General features: G+C 45.9%; 1 protein-coding gene across 8 annotated transcripts in view; it reads right to left on the reverse strand.

The window, feature by feature from the left end:
* The window catches only part of TRAPPC8 (trafficking protein particle complex 8), a 142077-nt gene that overhangs the window by 109454 nt on the left and 11046 nt on the right, over nt 1-21577 (reverse strand). For 7 of the 8 annotated variants that reach the window (XM_019526695.1, XM_019526688.1, XM_019526680.1 and 4 more), the window contains exon 1: nt 3897-4139. The exons of the other annotated variant lie outside the window; for it this stretch is intronic. In XM_019526695.1, coding sequence (XP_019382240.1) covers nt 3897-4053 — 157 coding nt within the window. In that variant the 5' untranslated portion in view covers nt 4054-4139. Of the gene's footprint in view, nt 1-3896; nt 4140-21577 lie in introns of those variants that run through there. 8 annotated transcript variants of the gene reach the window in all.

Raw genomic sequence — 21577 nt, forward strand, 5'->3', positions numbered from 1 at the left:
TTATTTCTTGTTAGAGGTGGTTGAAATTGAGTGGGGGGGCAGAGGGGCAACCACCCAACATTTTAAAAATCACCAAAATTTTCATAAACCCTTCTCCCCCCCACCTCAAAAACTTTCAACCAGCTCCAGTCTCTGAAGTGCCCCCCCGCCACTGCCAGGGCTACAGGACCAGGGACCCAGGTCCACAGCGCCCTACCCCTGGCAGGAGGTAGTGGCTGCAGCAACAGCGCAAACCAGAGAACCCAGCTCCCTCCCTGCCCCACCCTCCCGTGGCCCACAGCCTGCCTGTTGGTTGGGGAAGGAGGGGGAGGAGTGGCCAGCTCCCCTGCAGCTACACACACTCCTTGGGGGCAGGATGGACCTGTGCCCCCCCACCCCCATCTGTGCGCGGGGCGGGGCCAGTGCCAGCTGCCCACTGCAGGCTCGGGCTCCCACCCTGCTGTCCTCCCCTGGGGCCTCCACAGCCTGGTGGGTGCAACCTGGCATTGCAAGAAACAGAGGAGCTGCACAAACTCTGAGCTGGCCTGCCAACATGACCCCCTGAGCATGCAGCTACAGCAAGGGGCACAACCTGGCACCACCACCCTCACTGCAGCTGCGAGCACAGGGGACACATCGCCAGGGCAGCACAGAGCTTGCACGGCTCCTCTGTTCCCTGCCACCCTGAGTCGCACCCACTGCACTGCGGAGGCCCTGAGAGAGGGCAGCAGCAGCCACCAGAGACCGTTTCTAAGATTGACTGCTTTTCACTTAAACTTCCTCTTACAAATCTAGTACTGCCTAATGTCAGCAACAGATTATTATGACGAAAGGAAGTACGACCATACTGGATCAGTTCAATTTGTTTCTATGATATAAGAAAGTCAGAAAACACATTTCTAGTAAGTTACTTAAACCGTGGTTATAAATTTGCAACTTGGAGACTTGGACAGCATGGCACACTAGCCAACAAGAAACAGCAAGAAATGACCCAAACTCATCATAGTTCCTAAGAACCACAACGCAAAGGTAAGTTTGGGCACAGCAAGGCAAGCAACTACAAAGCCATAATATCTAGGGAAGAAAAGCAGAGAGTTATTTTGCAACTCTTTTTGACAACTTCAAATTTAAAAAAAAAAATATTACCACCAATAGATCGGAATCGTTTTGCAACCCAACAGGATCACAAACCAGCTCTCTTCCTCCTACCAAGACATCCCACATCGGATTTTAATGACTGATTCCCATGTATTCAGCAAGCAATTAACCATAAGTTAATTCTTGGATGCAGAATCTTACTCAATGATCTCATCTTTCACTTAAGACACATTAATAACCCTTATGATTGCATAAACAGAGTGCTCTGGCAAGGATGGTCAAACACAGTTCACAAGCCACCCGCAACTCCTGGGCAGTTTAAAATGCAACCCCTGAAAAAGCGATTTAGCTAGAAATTATTAGTGTGTGCACCCAGGGTACAGATAGCTTGCTCTGGGCACACATCTTAAAGTGTACGCCCTGTGGCTCTCTGCCACAACACAGTTTTGATTTCTAGATAAAAGGGTTAGGAAGTTCGGCCACCCTTGGAAAATGGTTTGTTCAGAGAACCTTGTAAATATTAATCTAGTGTACAACAATATAGTGGCCAAACCTGTATGCCAAGGGATACTGAAACAAGAGCTGTGAAAAGCATAAGCTTCCCAAGGCAGCTAAATCATGGTCTCACAAACCTGAAACTACAGGACTTCAACTTTTTATCAATAAGCCACAAGACTGAGTAGTTTTTCCCCTGCTTACTACAGCTCATCTGAAGAAGCCTCTTGCTATCCAGCTTCCCTACAAAGGAAAATTAACTACAGGACACAGAACATATTTACCACTGAGATATACCTAGAGTGAAATTTGTAGTCAGAAGTGCTATCTGCTGAACCAAGACTTGTCCAGGACCACCTGAGCTGGCCACAAGCTCTTCAATCACCCTGATACCAGAGATTTGGACTATACTGACTAGGCAAAGGAGCTGGGCTGCCTAGGAAAAAAAAGAGACCCAGCCACTCAAGAGTCATCAGCTGTAATCCAGAGTTGAAATTGGTTGGATGGGACAATGAAAAGCATATTCTGAGAATAAAATAAATTAAAGTTGCCTTAGATTATGGTCCTATTGTGCCATGGAATAAATAATACTGTTTACAGGAACACCAATAAAAGCAGTGGTGGAAAAAACCCTAAAAGTCATATAAACAACAGTGATTTCTTTACATCCCGGAATAATAGCCATAATTTAGAACAAGGCAGAAATATACAATTGGGGATTCACATCCAATGTTAAGTAAAACAAGATATTTTAAAACATACAGCTCCGCAAGTTGCTTATGAACAGAGACATATTTAACCTTTATAGGGAAAGAATACTTTTAACAAAGGGTGGAGAATAATTTATCAGTAAATTCTGCTTACATTTCAGTATATAGCTTACACCTGAAGCAGACAATCCAGGAAGCATTACTGGATTGTAGTATAAAAGACTTTTAAGAAAGAGATGACTGTATATGATAAAGCTGAGTTGGAAAAGTGATATCCACTAATGTATAGAAACAGAACTTAGTGCAGTACTTTCCAAAGGCACTACAAGAGTCAAGTAAGGTCCAATACAATTACTAGATTTAAAATATTAGTTCTAGGTAGGAACAGAGGGTTCTCTTCTCCCCTCCTTAAATTTGGTAGCATTCTTTCAAAACTCTTCTCTGAAAGGGCTTACCTTCTAACCTACTATGTTACAACAGCTAAAGCAAGATTGCCGAATATGTTTCCTCTATTGTTATCACAGTTTTTTATTTTGTTTACTAATTATATTGTTCAAGCATCTGGCTCATATCCTCAAAGGGAGTCAAGCCCCTATATACTTCTGAGAATCTAGGTCTGCATGTTTATCATTTTCACTTCAACTGACTTCCTCTAGTTTGAGAAATCCCCAAACAACAGAGCAGGGAAAATGTTTACAGAAATTAGGCCAGGGTTATAAAAATCACCAAGGCCAGCAAGTAAGGGTCAGATAGGGTAGCAGAGAACACTGTATTTAATACTTTTCAATCAATAGTTTAGATTTCAAGCTAGCAGCATTCAGCCAACTGCCGCGCACAGTGCCTCAACTATCCTGAAGGACTTTTTTTGCATGGGGGTTATTGCCCCACACTGTAAAAAAAAAAATCTATAGTTAAACCTACTTCACTTTAGATGCCATTTAGAAACCAAACCAATATTACAGACCAAAAGTGCTGCCTCTAATCCTTTTAATAATTTGCACTTTAAAGATAATCAACTTAAAAAACACAAAACGCAAACTCACCCACTATTTGCATCTCAACCTAAATGTTTTCAAACAACACCCCTGTTCACAAGCATGTCCTCATATGCGGTCAGTTTACAGACATGACAGCCCTGTGTCTAGTCAGGTGCCCCAAGTACCTGGAGTGACCCCTTCTGCAACACAAGAGGCCTACACCCACCAAAGAGCAGGGGAAGCAGCAGGGTTGTAGAACAAGGGTGACAAAACCAGAGCAGCTGGCAGGGCCAAAGGGGGCAGGGGTGAAGTGGGGGCAGCAGAAGAACCAGAAGCAACTTTGCCAGCTACTGCTCAGGCCCTTCTGCAGCAAGCAAGCCACAGCTCCCACCGCCTGGTCTGGCCAGCTGGGTTGGCCGGCAGGCCCGACAGGATCACAGACCAGCTCTCCTCCTCCAACCACATGAAACAGTCCACATCAGGTTGTAACGGCTGGATCCCAAACGTTCAGCAGGCACGCATCCCCTGCCTCCTCCCTGCCAGCGTCCCCACCTGCCCGCACTCCCCCGCGAGGGGTCTGAGAGCGGGGGAAACCCCGGGAGGAGGACCGCGGTGCAGCCCCCGCGACGGCGCGGACCTTCAGACGTGAGGCGGCAGAAGGGCTTCACCAGCTCGGCGAAGCTGAGGCCGTTCCGCCGCGTGAGCCGCTCCGCCTCGTCGCTGCACAGCGCCGCCACCAAGGGCACAAATGCATCCTGCAGGAACTCCTGCACCGACTGCACGCACTGCGCCATCGCGCCCCGTCGCCGCCACCTCCACCTCCTCAACGGCCACTCCGCACCGCCATCTTGTGCCCGCACCCGGACACCTCGGGTCGCCCGTTCCCGGCAGGCCCCGCGCCCGCAGCCCGGATTGGCTGGGAGGGAAGGGGCGGTGTGGCAGTCAGGGAGGGAGGGGGGGCGGAAGTGGAGCCGGAAGAGCGAGTGGGGGGCGGGGCAGAGCGCTCAGCGGATGAGCTGGAGGCGTTGGGCGGTGCTTCACAGTGGTGCGCATGCGCGAGATCGGAGCGGGGTGGGCAGGCAGGCCGTGCTTCCCTTGGGGTGGGGGTGGAGCCTGGCGGTGGCTCCATGATCGTGGGTTCGAGTCTCGCTCTAGCCTCGCGTCCCAGCAGGCTACGGATGTGCCAGTTATAAAGGGACGCTTGGATGAGCAGCATGAACCCTGCTTGCTTGCAGCAGAACACGTGGCCCCTGGGGCTTTTCCCATGAAAATTATAACCCGAAGATTAGGGACCTACTGAAGTCATAGCAGAAGTAGAGTGTGCAGCAGCTCCTTGAGTCTTGTATGTTCCCCACCTACCCCTTGCTCCCCACCCCAAACTCTGCTGATTACCCCGCCACCCCTTCCTCATCTCCCTGCCCTTCGGGCAGGGGGCTGGACTCGATGATTTTCCGAGGTCCCTTCCAGCCCTAATATCTATGAAATCTCAGCAGGGAAGATAAAACCACGGTTTTACACGTGGCGCTATTTTTTGCCTCCCTGCCAGTCAGCAGCAAACTGTGAGGCTGAGCCAATCAGTGGCAAGAGGCAAAAACAGCACCATATTTAAACCACAGTTTTTGCCTCCCTGCTGACCAGGAGCGAGCCACAAGCAGGGCCCATCCACCAATCCATTGGGGGAACCTGTAAGATTAAAGGAGCCACAGTGCACCCCACTTCCGCCATGAATTCGGGAGGTCCCTACCAACGATCTCAACCAGGTGCTGCAGCACCCAGGGGTGCTCTGAACACCTTCTTAGGGCACCGTGGGGGACTATGCAATACAAACTGGCAAACACCCACACGTGAGTCACAAGACAAACCCTGAGATTTCACATAGGAATCTGTAAGCGGTAAAAGCATTCTGCCCTGTTGTGGTCCCTCTGGGGTCTCTGCACTGGAAGAGTTGATCTGCTCTGAGTCTGTAGTCCAAAAACGAGTGACAGCTACAAGCCAGCTTTTTCCAAAGGATGCCTTGAGTCTTAATGAGGGGTGGCCTTGAATCTAAGAAGGTTGAGCACTGCTGATACTGCTCCACAGAGCTCAGCTGGACGAGTCCCCAGGCAAAGCCAAGCCCCATGAAGCACATCAGGCCAAATCTCAGAAGCGGGGTACCACGCCGAGCCTGCATCCAGCCAGGACCAGATTAACCCTTTAGTGGGCCCTAGGCAAACAAACTTGTGGGCCCTGGGCCTGTCAAGACCTCCCTCCCTACCCCAGTGCTGCCACTCGCAGGGAGCAGGACTCAGAGCCGCCAGTAGGAAAGAGCTGCAGAAGCAGCGACACTAGCAGAGGGGAAGGGAAGGGAGGCGGATGGGGAGGCGGATGGGGCTATTCACACTGCTGCCACAGAGGGAAGGACCAGGTCCCTCCCACAGCCCAGGGCCCTAGGCATGTGTCGAGTTTGCCCTGACCAGGACTGATTCTAAGGACAAGCTTTTACCGTCTCCAAGCAGCACTGCTTTTTTGTTGGCAGCTTTATCTTGCTCAGAACATTTTCCCTTTGTACACCAGGGAAGGATAGAGCTTTTAGCTGCCTTCAGCCCTTTGTCTGTCTGCCCCTGCCACAAACATGTTATATTGTTCTCCTGGCAGCATGACTTGTATAGCATGCCACCTAACTATGCATCTATCTCTTCCACCCCCTGACAGCTGTTCCTGCTCCCAGATACCTTGGTGCCTAGGACTTTGCCTAAAATACTCTTACTGGGGAAAAACTACAAAGTAAAAGGTGGTTGCAAGCAGATGCTGTTGGGGATATATAGAGAGTAAAGTGGCCACATCATATGTCTCATTTTGAGAGAAAACCTAATTGCACAATTCCTAGTCAGATATTAACAGATGATCCTTCAGCCAGGTCCCAGGTCTCCTTTCTGTCCCTCTACATTTTGAAGAGGCCAGTTTCCCAAGCTTGCACACCATGTCCCCACCATGCACCTGCCCAGTTTGTGTTGCCCACACCCACACTTTCCTCAGATGTGCAGGCTGGGAACCAGCCATGATGCATGCACCGTGACATCCCTCAGCCAAACTGAAAAGGGGAAGGATCCCATGTAGCAGCTAACCTTTTAATTGTAGGGGTGTCAAAGATGCAGCCATCTGGCCTGCAAAGCCACATCATCTAGCCCCCAATGCTGGCCGTGGTGGGTTCAGTCCAGGACTCCTTCTGCATGCTGGATCCGGTGTCCACTCTGGCCAGTCCACAGTGGATGCCACATGTGGCACAGGTCCTTGAGTGACGAGAGCAAGCATTAGGTCCAGCATGTGGGAGGACAGAGGCAGAGGAGGGGTCTCAATGGTCCAAGAAGCCCATTCAAATATCTATACAACTTGGCAAAACCTAGGAAATACTGTGGGTTTTTTGATGTCCTTAGAAGATTCCAAATCTAGGACGGCACACACCTTGCAAGGATCCACAGCCATTGCATCCAGGGAGATGACCAACCCCAAAACTCAGTGGTGCTTTGACTCAACTATCACTTTTTCAGCTTTGCATAAAGTTGGTTTCACCATAAACATTCCAGGAATAGCTGGACATGAATTTTATTTCAAGTTTGATCCTTGGAAAAAAATTAGAATATCATCCAATTAATTACTCATTGATCCAGGACACTATGATAAATGTCATTAACTAATTGATGAAAGAAAGTCAGGGTGTTGATTAACCCTTTTTCTGGATTTGTCTTCACATATTCTTTTAGAACTTCAAGTTCTGCCAAAGAAAGAGGGTAAAGCCACCTAAAAGGAATCCTAGCATTGGGCAGCATTGAGATGCAGATCAATATGACGGTCATATGAATGGTGGGGTCATGACTTAGCTACTTGCTTTTATCAAAAATATTTACCAAGTCCTGACTTTTGGCAAGAATAGGGGAGTCGGTCATGGACTGTTCAACTGGCTCTCATGGCAAGCCAGACAAAGATGTACTGCCTAACAAGTGAGACAGAAGTACAAGAACACCTGGGGAAGAGTCAATAGGGCAGACATACATCAGAAAACAGACATATCAGCAGTATGGTGACTGGAATTGGAGCTTCCAGTCTTTCCACTGGATGAGCATATCATGGAAAGAGAGGCAGAAGACTCCCAAGATAACTGGGAAGTTAGGGTACATGTAAGATCAAACCATAGGAATTCCCAGAGCCCTGGGGTGGTGATTCCCTGGAGGGTCATTCCCTATGTAACTGAGTCAGATGCCAGGGTATAGTAGTAAATGGTTTCTATGAGTTCAGGGTGAGGCCTTGCAGCACATGGATATCTAGTGGCCCTCAGCCATCTTTAAGTTCATGGTGTTCTTACCCCAGGGACAATCATTCAGAGAGTGCATAGGGGATGCTTTGATGCCATAAACACCTATTAAAGACACAGCTGGAAGCAATGAGGTTCATACTAGGCACATCCTAAGCCCCTTCACTGGAGCCAGCCCCAAGACTTTCCCCAGTGTGGCATCTGCAGAGCTTTCTGAGTCTGTCTACAAGGCCTCCCTTGGTCTTGCCAAGAGCAAGTCTCCTGACGAGAGAAAAAACAGGAAGATTTTTTTTCTCTGTAACATTCCTAACACACAGTTAAACAACAGAATTCAACTCTACAGGGGAAATCAACATAGCTCATCCTGCATTTCCTTGGTCAGACCTTGTCAAAAAGGGAATGCTAGGCAGCCTCTTTCCAGGTAGTATCAAACTCAACGTGTTGGAAATCCATGGCACAACAGGTGCCTCAGGGTTCATAATGGAATCTCAGTATTCCCTCACAATTGGATCACTGAAAATAAGACACACAAAATCCTCTGGCTGAATTAGTGGGAAAACCATTGATCACAAGGAATGAGGCAGCCCAATCCAGTGTATTCCCTAATAATAAGTTAACAAGTGGAACATTTGGGACTTTAGAAGAATCAGTAACTGGCAGTGGTTCAGACATCTCCAAGACCACCTGCAAGTCATCACTGAATTTATCAGGGGGAAGAACCTTGGTTTCCCAATTCAGCTGGGTAGACAGAGGCTAATCAGGGCCACCCTATGCCAGGAGGACAAGGGTCCATTTGTTCTGGTTAAAATGTAACAACCTATGTGTTCAGAGTGGATGTTCAGAAGTGGGCCTGGCAAGCACATGCTCATGTGCATGAGCCAACACACATGCACAGTGTACACTGCAGTGTGGAGAAACCCACATACCTGCATCAAAATAAACAGAGTTGTGTATTAAAACTAGGTTAAGTTCCAGTTTGTATGCAGAAAAAACATCCATTTTCAAACAACATTGACTTTCATTAAGTTGTCAGTCAATAACATTTTGATTTAAAATGATAAAGGAAAAAACCAAACCATGGCAAAATCATCACTATCATCAAGAGCAAGATTCCTACAATGTGATAGTAGATATGGGTCTTAAAAGTGCATTTGCACTGTCACGCGACTGTGATTTCAAAATGGTTACTTACATAATGAACTAAGAGTCTGCATTTTAGCAGTTGTGGTGAGGTAATCTTGCATAAGAAGCCTCTCACTTGTAAGAGGATAGTAATTCCTTTTCTTCGCTATGTTATTCCAATATATAGCCTAGACTGTACTATATATTGGTTAGAATATGTATTCCATTTTATGTATGCAGACTATAAAATATATGCTGCCGTTTTCAGTCTAGTTTGGGTGATTAAAGACGTATATTATTTCATACATGATACTGACTCTCATGAACACTACACACATAAGCAAAGATATATATATGTGTAATTAATACAGCACCATTTTGCAAATGAATTATTACCTTCTTGGAGCTCTGGGTGGAGCTGTTGAGCTCTGATTCCAATAAAATTAATGAAAAAATTCTAACTGATTTCATCTCTGAAGTTCATGAATACCATTTGCTATTTCAACAGTAGATGGTGCTATTGACTATCAGTGTCACAGTTGACAGGGCTGTACCAGCAGTTCTAATTCCTGAATACACACACAACATGAAACTGATTTTTTAAAAGCTAAGACATCTTAAAATGGTTTTTGCATGAAGAGTTAACAAATTCAAAGACAGTATATAAAACGTGGATGACACAAGCATGCAGGAGGAATGAGGCATGAAGAAGGGGTAAAAATAATAGGATTTCTTAGAAGAGGAGCTGTGTCCACAAATATTAGCCAACCACAAGTCACAATTACAGCTTGTCACCAGCTTACTCCTTAGCAGGAGGCAGTTTTCTGTATGTGTTGTGGCAGGGGTACATTAGTCCAACGTTACCTACCCTCTAGGAAGGAGAAAGCATGCACATATAAAATCTGGATGTTCAAAGCCAGAGCATTGCATTGTTAAAACCAAGTCACAGACACTGCAAGACTAGCTGGCACATATTGGGTGCGTCTACACATTGCTGTACAACCATGTTGTTATGGCACCATGCTTTAGTACTTCCTTTTGAATGTACTAAAGCACAGCGCAGTAACCACCTGTATTGCACCGTACACACTGCGCATGGTTAGATTTTGCTGGTATGGCAATGCAGCTGCCAATCACATGTATATCCACATGATTGTATGTGTGCTGCATGCTGTATGGCAATGTAACACATCGCTATATCTCTGTAGGGCCCATGAAGTAGAGGAATGCTGAGAGGTAATCATTATTTGAGCAGCACGAAGTGAATTTTAATTTTCTTGGTTCTCATTTGCAAATGTAAAACCAGAAATTTAAATTTAAGAACTCTGACAGGGCACAGGTTTTCCTACCAGAGTTCATGGAAAAAACAAAAGATTCTGACAATCCCCATGGTACTCATGCTAATCATCTGAGATACTGAATTTGTAAATGTTTGCTATTGTTATTATGTTAAAAATATTTTATATAAAATGGTATAATGCTAGAATACTTGGTTATAGCAACTCTCACATGTCTCAACAGTAAATTTTATTTTCTCATTTAACAAGTATGTATAACATTATTAGTTGTTTTCAAATGGAATACTTGCAGAAGTATTGCTAGTTCTGCTTACCTGAATATACAAATAATTTACTGTTTGAGAAATAAAAAGAAGTGTATCTACTGCTTAGAAACTGAGCCTGAAAATAGAGCCCATCCTACTCAGATAGGGGTCTCACTAAAAATTATTTTCCTAATGTGTAGTTGAGCAAAGTTTACATGATACAAAAATATTATAATAATAATTTAGAGGCCCCTAAAATTAAAAATGCCTTGAGAAGTTGGACTCTGTGTTCTTTTTTTCTAACGGGATATAGCTCAAGGGAGTAAAATTAGTTTGGAATTTCCTGTATTTTATTCCACAGCTACAGGATTTTCTCCACCACATTCAAATAATTCAAAATAGATCACAGAAATGTTTACTAAACATTTTACAAAATTCACTCTTCAACTTAAAAGAAAGGTTGCGGGTAAAATTTCTTGTAATTTCCTGCCAAATGTAATAAAAGGTCATTTTATTACATTTTAGTACAAGTCATAGTATCAAATTAAATTGACATTTTGCCTCTCATGCTAGAAGGATCAGAAATTGCAGAACTGCTAGAAAACTAGTATGTTTAAACTTCCTAAAGTACCTTCAATGTATCTGTGCCAGCAAAAGAACTTGAAAAAAAAATTCATAATCAGTAATATTAAGCAGAATTTTAAACATTGCCAAAAAAATCACTAAACTTTGCCAATATACAAATAAATATTTCTGAATCAGAATTTAATTACCAGTCCTTGAAATGCCCATCTGTGTCAGTATGATCTACACTTCTATAGAATAATAAAACTACATTTGAAGTCTCTAATGATGTGGAAGGATGTCGGCTCATGGACTGGAGCCACTCTAGGGATTATTTCTCAATCACTGTTGTTCAAGATGGATGTGCATATACACATTCCACTTCAGGCCCAGGAGGATAATGTGACAGCTGAATACAGCTAAAACAAAGATTCCCAGAGATGAGAAAACCAATGTAGTCTCTTCCCTTCTGGGGAAGTCAACATCATCATCATAGCATGATTTTATTTCAGGTTCCTGATAACCCTGGCAATCAGTGGGATTGAGGGGAAAGCATAAAAAAAACCTCTGATGCCCAGGTAAGGTATTTTAGGCTCTTTGTGTTCCAACATAGATTTACACTATCCCTGCTCTGCGTGTTCACTAGCCACTATTACAGAAAGAGACCGTGGCACAGTGAGAGAAAAATCAAGGACTTTGGACAATATCAGATTACACAACAGTAGACTAAAGATGAAAAGAAAACCCAGGAGTCTAAACTAAGGAACCTGGGATTGCTGCTGGCCTGCAAAAAGGATATGGTGTTGTAATGAGAATCAGAGAGAGCCACAGTTAGGAAAGCAGGAGAGAGTAATGGCTTCAGATTAAGTGATGCCTAAGCAGAGTGAATGAGAATCTAGTTGAAGCAGGAAGTGAAAAAGAACAATAATTCTGATTGGAAGAGAACACGTAATTCCAAATGTAGAAGGAATAAGAGATATAGCTATCATATAAAAAGGAACTGACAGAAATGACAGCAGTGTTGAGGAGAAATGTTTTAATCATATTTGCTTTTAAAGCAGTTCCTTCCACGTGTGTTCGTAACTAAAAGCATTAACATTCAGGGTTCTATTTTTCATGTATTTTTACTACTTTTTCAAGATATAAAACAAAGGTAGTTTACAATGATGTATGATTTGGATTTTAATCCTTCTTTTGGCATTACAGATATAAAAACAAATGTTTGTAATCTCATGGGTTCCCCAGAAAGTGCCATATTATCTACCTGCTCATTAAGAAGAGTTTAGAAGGTCTTACATTATTGGAGTTATACCTGTTTCTAATTGTACAAGCTCTGTAAGTTAAAGATTACACCATTATTCCAGGAAATTTGTGAGGAATTGGCTACGTGGCAACATATATTGTAAGCGGGCAGCATTTGTCTACATAAGATGACCTTACTTGATTACTTAATTTCATTCTTTAGTTGTAAAATATTGCTCAGTCTAACAGAAGTTAAAGGCATTAAAAGTGTAGAGAGCTGAAGTGAAGCAATATCCTTATTATAGCTTGCTTCTTCATATAATAGGATTTTCCTAAATTGCTTCTTTGCTATAATAAATTCTACTAAAACAAATTAAGTCAATTCATGTAAAATAGTCATCATATAAACAAGTTTACTGAAGATCACATTCACATTTCTGGGGGAGAACCATTCAGCATGAGCTCTGGCCTCATACAGATGCCAGCACCTTTTGCCCTCCTTTGGAAGACGAGGAATATTTGCCTGATGTAGCTTGTATTAACTGAAGTGATTTAAGGAAATCCTTAAAGCTGCTAATAATACATCCATTTGTTATTGTGCAGCTGAGAACAATGAAAAGCAGTTCAGTGTACATATTGTGCTCTGTCAACCAGGAGTGATTAGTTCCTGGATCACTATTGTTTCATTCAGGAGGGTAACAAGGGGTGGGTGAGTGAGACACCAGCACTGGGTGCCAAGTTAGGAGGGGCACCAGAATTGTCCCCTCATCCCCATGGAGTCCATGCCTTGGCAGCAAAAGTAACCCCACAGCATGGCTCTTGCAGCAGCAAAGTGTTGCTCAGACTCTGTAACATTGCTGTAAGAGCAACAGCAGGGGTGGGCAGACCATGTTGTGGCAATCATGGCAGCTGCAGCCTGGGATTGTTTATGAGTCCTCAGTGTAGATAAACTCCTGCAGCCCCCCCACTCCCCACTCAGAAACCCCATCTCTCTAGTGCACAAAGGCACCTCTCTGCCCACTAGGGTGACGCACTGCTGCTGGGCAGGCAGGAGGCACCTCACCATGGCAGCACAGCCGGCATGGGCCTCCCAGAGGGAGTGCAGCAGGGTGGAGAGCCCTGTAGTGGACAACCAGCATCCGCCTCCACCCCACACATAAATCTGTGGGGGTATGTGCCCCCCCATGCCCCTCTCCCTGGGAGTGTGCACAGTGGTGGGGAGCTGCCCCCACACTGCTGGCCTCACAGACAAGCCACCCATGGTTCCATCCTGCTTCGCGGGCAGCCCCGTGACCATGCATTTTGGACCCCAGGCCCATGCATGGCCTGCATGATACTGGGAATCCAGGACAAATGCTGTCCCAGAGTCCTGCAGCTCAGGCCAGGACTTATGTTCCCATTTCGGGAGTGTCCTGCCCAGTTGCCCAACTGCTCACCCCCACGCACGGCTCTTGGAACCTTGCCTCTCCTGGCACTCAACAGCACCTCCCACCTGCTCTCCCATAGGTTTGGCCCAGGGTGCAAGCAGTACTGGTGCCCTCTAGCACACACAGCTGTTCCAGTTAGGCTACTTCCTAATTTAGAAGCTTTGTTGCCAGGGCCATGTAGATAGGCTAATTGACCCTCTTACTCAGCAACACTTTTTAGCTTGTCCCAATAAGTGCTCTGAGGTGGTCATGCTGTTTCTAGTTTAAAAAGCAGTATACAAGGAACAGTGGACAATACTTGAGGGTACTGCTGCTGGGGATAGTAAATTTGCTGTATAGACATAACCTAAGTGCTCTAAAAAACGGACTATTTTCTTATATGGCCTTAACATTTGGTGTACCGGAGAGAGATACAGGGTACCATTAATGATCTCAAGTTAGTGTGATTTGAGTAAGTAGTTCCCAAGGTAGACTCCCCTGCATAGAGCAATTTCTATAAATTCAAATCAACCAACATTCTTTTTCATAGACCTGTGGATCACAACATATCTCTAAAAATGTCCCAAGTGTTTAAAGGGGGTATGATAGAGGTGATATCTTTTATTAGACCAACTAGATTTCTGAAAAATAAAATCTTTAATTTCAAGCTTTGGGGCACAAACACCCTTCTTCAGGCATAGGAGAAAAGATGGTAAAAGTTCTCCTGGGTATTGCCTCTAGACCAGTATGGCTACAACCTTGATACCCAACTGTTTAAGTCACTCAACATTTATTCTAGCTACTACTACTTTAAGAAAGCAATACATAAAGTCTTATTTAAAAAAGCAATTAAGCTGTCTGGAACATGTGCCAAACAGTTTCACATGTGAATTACAAGAAAGACCAGCCAAGGTGGTGTCTAGGAGGATAGCTTTCTCATGACCTGACTGGCTCATGGGAACTGCTGTGGCCATGGAACTTAAGGTCTACTCAGACAATGTAAATTCATGGCCTAGCCTTGGCAGAAATCTGAGAAATCTCTGGGGGCAGGTTGCTACAATCTGCCTAGGCATGGCCAGACTTCAGCAGTGTTTTGGAGGAATGTAATCCAAGTACAGTAGATAATCCACAAAGCATTCCAACTATTTAATTTATTGTCCAGCAACTGCTTGCTGGGAGGGGAGGAGTGACGAACAGGAGTTGGGGATGCAACAAGGAGAAGAGAGAATTATGGAGATTGGCATAAGAGGGGTGAGTAGTAGAAAAAATAGAGGCTGAGGGGCTCAGATCAGGAGAAATAGTGTGGGAACTGGGGGAGGGTTAGGAAACAAGGAAGAATAGAAGAACACTGTGTTGGGTGATAGAGGGATGAAGAAATTAGAAGTGGGAGAGTTTGTCAGCCTTACTTCCTTACCTTCAGTACATATGCAAGGATATAAAAGCAAGGAAGCTGCTCTGACATGCTGCAATTCCACCATGTCAGTCCAGGCTTGATTAATTGAGTCTGCTGGAGCATGGCGATTACTGTGCTCCAGCAGCCTCCTGCATCTTGTGTATCAGTGTGCCCACACTTACAAATGGTGGCAGGGGCACTTGAACTAAAGCTCATTGAAAGAGCTCATTGAACGCAGCTCTCAGGGCTGCTCTAATTAAAGCGTTGCCCTCCTCCCCCCACCCCCCAACCCCAACGTGCCTTGAGATACCTGCCTCTGTGAGTGGGATCAGAGTTCTTCTCCCTTCACCCTTCATCTGAGCTGGGACCTGGGCAGTCCAGCAGTCCTCTCCGTCTTACTTATGAGTCCCCACTTACATCAGTCAGGATCTGGTGCATCTTGGTCCCTTGAAGAGTCCTGAGCCCTTCTCCCTGCCTGCCTTGTTAGTGGGGATCAGGGTGCCCTGAAGGTAATGTACATTTACATTTCTGAAAAACAGGAAATAAAGGATTAAGGCATACTTATAAATGCATAGGGTGAGGGATTTGGGCAGAGTGCATGGATGGAAGTGAGGGTGGTCACCCTGATGTGCCCCCGCCCCCTCTGGACGGCCTTGAGAAGGACTTGTATGAAGCAGGGCAGACTGGATGCCAGTGGCATGACTGGGGAGGCTTGGCTAGAACCCGAGTGGAATGTCCATTGTGGGCCCACAGATGTACAGAGCCTGGCTTTCCATGGAGCTTGGTCTACATAACCAAGGAAGAGTGCAACACTGCTTGCTAATCTGCTGCTTGTCAGATGTGAGCACAACAGCAGAGGGTGCCAGACAACATGGAGCAAACTTCCATACTGTGAGACAGAGATGAGACAGAAAGGGGATACTTGGCAAGAAAGGTTGAGGGAAAACCTACATCTTGAAGAAAACAGTTGCTTTTGTAATGTCTCACTTTCCTCCACAGGATTCTAGATGTCACTCCTTTCACTTACCCATCATAAAACCCAGAAAGTGCTTCCATATCCTGCAATGGAATGGAATTACTTGCTGCACATATCAGCAATATATATTACTGTCTGGGGCTGTCCTCTGCTCCTAAGGAACGTGAACAGGTCATAATCACTGTTTCAAAGAAAAACACAAACTTTCTATCTATTGATCAAGTTCTTCTTTATCTATTATAATGAGATCTGAAACAGAGTTATTCCATGGGGAGGAAGGGGCAATATCTTTTATATTAGAAAGTTATCACCTACACTTTTTTAAACCTCTATACATTTTACTACTAGCTGCATGAGACTTCCATGTAATAATGTCTCCAGTGATAATGCAATTTTTTGTTCCATACGTTACAGATAGATGCTTAATTGCTTGTTAATACGTATTTTTAATAAAGTGTGATTTAATGGTTTTCATACATTATTCAAGTTCAAATTGTCAGAGTGTAGTTAATCTTTGAAAATAGTCTAATTTACCAGGAAGGCTCTAGTCAGTCATGGATTGCTTTTTCTTGCATTGTCATTGGAGATAATTGAACAGATAAACACTCTATTGGCTAATGATACTGTTATCGTGTTGCATCACTGAAGTTTGGGCTCATTGCCAAAGCACCGTAGTGTTGCTGGGCATGAACCTTGATGGCAACACTACTGCACAGTAGTACTGAGCTACTGCGCAGTAGCATCTAAAAATAACTGCGGATACAATTAACAATTGTGGAGTCGGCGGTTTGTGTAGATGCAGCCTCTGTGTAGCTTCAGACAGAAGGTGACTATTACAGTGCCTTGCCACCTGTGTATTTTGAGCAGACAGCCACTTTGGGAATAGCTGCAGACACAAACATGTACCCCAGAGTATTTAAGCTCAATGTAGTTTTACCCATTATTTTTTCCTGGGTAATTCTACACTGAACTGAAGTGAGCTAGACCAGCTTAGGCTTGTGCATCATAAGTTTACTTCTTAACATGACAGAAATGCATTGTATGTCCGAGTCTCCCTCTCTTGTAAATCCACTCAGTTGTAATTTCCACGTGAGGCACACCTCCGCTCCATGATAGGATTGGCAGGAACAATAAAACTTTTTTTCTTATTCCTGCATTTGTCCATCCCCTAAAACTTCCTCTAACTTCATTACATATTTTGAGTACAATGAATGAAGGATTGCATCCTGCATCCAGCAACAAAGGACACTGACATTCTCTGTGTCCTTCTAATAAATAATATTACTTTTATTTGCCACATACATTTCTAAAGTCTTTTGTACCAGTGTTGGATAGAACAATATGCCAAATATACTTTTTCCTTTTTTGTTTCTTATTAAAGAGAAAGTTGCATTTTTTTATGCAAAGATACTGAACTACAGAAAATACTTATCCAAATTCATGATAATATTGACAAACTCAGAATATGTTAAGCAAATTAGGCTCCTTTTAATATGAAAAAAGAACAACAAATGCTATACTGTGTGTGGCCACCAAGCCTCGAAAAGTCATTCTCATGTGACCTTCGCTCTGGTGGTAGATGTAAGGTGCCTTACGGACTCGTGTTGCAGACTGAGCAGATGTCTCCCCCCGAGTTGCCGCCCTCGTTCTCGCCTGCCACGACTCGTCGTTCCTCAATAGGTGGGATTGGTCGTCGGGTGTACTCAGTGGCCCGTGGTTCTCTTGGTGGTTATTCACGGGGCTCCACCATCCCTATACCCCAGCCTCACGCCTCCTTCAGTGCATTGTCCTTCTGTTGGCCTCGTCCCCTCTGGTGGGATAACGCCTCACAGCTTGGCGTCTAGATGCCTGTGGCCTATGGCCAAGTTCGCCCATGTGGGCCTGCCCCCTTGACCCTCCTTGCCTCCACCCCTTCTTTCGAGGAAACACAAAAAAACCTTCCAAGGCTCCTCCTCAGCCCCATTCCTCGGGGGTACCCCGCACTTTCCACTCTTCCCCTTCGCATGGGGCAACTAAATAAAATGCATTAACAAAACACAGAATAATGAGCCACTTCCTGATGTGGCTGCGCCCTGCCCCCTTACTATCCTTCCCCTGGCTCTAGCTGGGGGGGCACTTTACTCCTGGCCCGTCACCTCCAGGATTCACTCCTGTTCTCCCGTCGGCCCAGCTGGGACCGGCGGCAATACCCACCCCAATTGTAAACCTCTTGGGGCTCTCCCAGGGTCTTCTCTCTCTGGCGTGGCTTCCTCCTTGCCCTAGTCATCCCAATACTCCCACCTGGGGTCTGCTCGGGCTCCGGGTGCAGCTCTGGTTCCATCCCTGGGGCCAGCGTGCCTGTTGCTCCCTCGCTGTCCTGTGCATGCTCCTGTCGGGGTGCTCTGCCCCGCACTGCCAGCATCTGCCCCCAGCTCATTGGGCTCCATGGGTCCCATGGGGAGGATCCTTTTCTCTCCCTATGGCAGCTGCAGTTCCCCTCTCGTGCTGCTCTCCCTCCTGCCCTCTGCGGCATTGGCCGCCATTTTTATTTCCACCAGCCAGCTTTTGAGGCTGACATCACCAGCCAGCCTTAATTGAATAAAGAGGCGACTGACGAGCTGCGCAGGCTCTTCCTTCCACCCCTGCTGTGCTGCGTCTCCTGCTGCTGGTGAGTACCCCTCGTTACTTGTTTCCCTGGGACACTGTGCTAGAACCAGGTGGGAAAAAAATCAGAAATTCCACTAACACAGGGAGGAAGAGGAAGATCACTTCAGATTTCTTTACGATTTCGTACAGATTTCTGTTGCCCTTGTTTATAACCTGTTTCCTGATTTCCTTTGAATAACTAATTTCAAAACTCTGCCCCACCTTCTTTTCACATAACATCTAGGGATGAAAGGGCTGTTTTAAAAATGATCTTTCCAAAGAAGCAGTGAAAAAAAATCTTTTATTTATAAAGTAACATTGCAAATCATTACTAAACTGTATCCTAAGACAATACTGCATGAATATACTGACCTTTCACCAGTACAGAAGTTATTTTATTTTACAGACCATTAATCAGTGAAACAACAATGTAACTATATCTGATAACCTACAATCTTCTTCCAAACTCATTGAGATTTGGAAACTAGCAAAAAGCAGATATAGCAGGATGACTAACAGACTGCAAAATATTTACAGATTTAAAAAAATAGTAAGAAAGTGTAAGCAAGCATAAACTGGTGAAATATTATTTTTCTTTACTCTGCTTACATGAGAATTCATTCCAGGATTCTTTTGCCCAGCCCATTTTAAAGGGAACTTTCAAAAAAGTAAAAAAATTAAGTTCCCATTTTTATTTCTTTTTCTCATACTTGGAAAACTAAAGGTTGTTCTTAAAAACAAACGAGCAATGCATTTCTTACAGTAGAAAATCATGTCTTGTTTATCTAGGAAGACTTTATGGAGAGGTAGTGAAGCAATGACTTTGAAAATAAAATGACACCTGAGCTGTTGAGAGTGGAAAGGTTTTTATTCAGATCACTTGTAACAGTATTCTTTGTTAACTTTTGGAAGAACTTTTATATGTACAGTTTGGAAAAAAAGATATCTTTGTGAAAGATCCAACACTACAGGCATATTCAGTGAAGGTAGGAGAATTATATCCCTGACACACACACAAGAAATCCTCCACTGAAATTAGGGAAAAGCCAGACCTGTGATACACGACAGTCAAAAGACAAACAAATAAGCAAGAACAGCTTCCTCACATAAAAGCTAACTGAACTTTACCGGGAACCAGCTGACAGGAAGGGGCAGGGCCTGGCACATATAAATCCCAGGCGTGAGGCCAGGAGGGCAGTTCTCTGCTGGTGGCCCAGGGAGAAGGAGCTCGGCCAGTGCAGACAGAGGGAAAAAGCCTGACTGCACGAGCAGCCACTGACTGATGCTATGGGTTGGAGCATTCCCCAGTAGGAATTGAATGTTGTTTTGGCCGGACGGTTTAGGTTTTTTTATGTTATAGCCCAAGGGCTTTGTGTTTTGTGTTCGCTGTTTATCTGGAAGACCGGATGAGGCTATTAGGGGTTGGAGGAGACCTCACAGGGGCTCCACGGCATCATGGGGACCCCGGTGCCAGAAAGGGCACGGCCCTTTGGGTGCACTGACCCCAGCCCCAAGGCGTGGGGCAGTGAGAACCCCCATAGCGAGGGGAGCTAGGAGAAGCCTCAGAGCGAGGGGCAGAGAGAAACCCCAGTGAGAGAGAGAGAGGGAGAGAGCCCAGAGAGTGAAGGGGGCGGTGAGGAGCCCAGAGAGCAAAGGGGGTGGTGAGGAGCCCAGACAGTGAAGGTGGTAGGAAGCCTCACCAAGAGGGGGCAGCAGATCGCCAGGAGGGTCCAGGACGAGATAGGACGGCGGAAGCCCAGGGAAGTCATGAAGAGGGCCAAATTACAGCAAGGTCCAGGTTAAAACCACATCAGTAACATCTATGAGGCTTGGGCTGCAGTGTAGGGGAGGAAAAAGGAGCCGCAGATAGCGCCCCCTGGCCACCGGGGTGAATAACATGGACAGCCTCCTGCTAATTACATCAATTAATTAAGATCAAGGCATGGCAGGCGAGTAAGCAGGCGGTTGGCCCGTAACAGGAGGGCGGAGTCACCAATAGAGAGGCTCCAGTACAGATACTCCTGTCACACTCCTACATTAGCAGCACCAAGATCCCTGGCATAGCTAATCTGTTGCCTGTTGCTTCCATTTTAAGCACACCGGGCACGCCTATACAAGACGCTTTACTGTGCATTACAATGTCACCGCTTATACGTGCATGGGATTTACTGTGCAGTAAATTAAGCTAATGCACCATTAGCTAATACCGGGAAATACAGGTACTAAATTAATGGTGCATTAGCTACCGCGCAGTAACACATGTCGATTCTGACCAGCCGCAATTTGCTCCCCGTCAGCCCAGGCAGCCCTGCTGCTGCCTGGTGAAGCCCTGATGTGGGGGAAGCTGTGCCCACTGCAGGGGAAGCCATCTCCCTGCCAAGAGGGGACCTGGACGGGTCCTGATCCCCATGTGCCCGGAAGAGCTGTGCTGGCAGCAGGGGCAGCTGTCTTTCCAGCCATGTAAGGATCTAGACAGGTCCCGATCCCCATGTGGCATGGACACAAGTCTTCCCACCCCGCAGAGATCAGGACCTGCCACAGTGCCTCTGGGGGCAGAGGGAGCTGTCCCTGCTCAGGGGCTGCTCCCTCGCAGCTGTGGGGAGATCAGCTTGTGCCCTATGTATCTATACAGGACACACACACACGCACTTTGGTTATAACATATACATATATGCCACATATACATAAAGCACAAGTCTTCACGGGTTGAAGCTTCCTTCACCAGACACCTTCTATTCGTCTTCAGGCTATCCCAGCTACCTCGCTCTGTCACGCCACCCCGTGCATCAGCGCTGTGACAGAAAGAGGCCTGCTCAGAAGCACGTCTAACCTGAAGAGGAAAAGCAAAGGGGAAAAGCCTTGGGCATCTTAAATGCGGCTCCCTGTTAGCTCGGGTGCTCTGCTGGGCACGGCCTTCCTATGCAGTGTCACCTGGTACAAGTGTCCCCACCTGAATAGCTGGGCGGGGGGGAAGCGCAGGGAGCAGCAGGGCCCTGCTCCAGCTCGGGGGGAGCGCAGAGAGCAGCAGGGCCCTGCAGGGCTGGGGGCAGGGAGCAGGGAGGCCGGCGCAGGGCTCGGGTTTCAGGCGGAGGACACCGCAGGCCAGCCGAGGCCGGAGTGAGCAGGGCGGCGCGGAGGGGCGAGCGGGCGAGGCAGCGC

This window comes from Gavialis gangeticus, unplaced genomic scaffold (assembly GCF_001723915.1).
Source record: "Gavialis gangeticus isolate Ggan-Ray unplaced genomic scaffold, GavGan_comp1, whole genome shotgun sequence".
Classification (NCBI taxonomy): domain Eukaryota; kingdom Metazoa; phylum Chordata; order Crocodylia; family Gavialidae; genus Gavialis; species Gavialis gangeticus.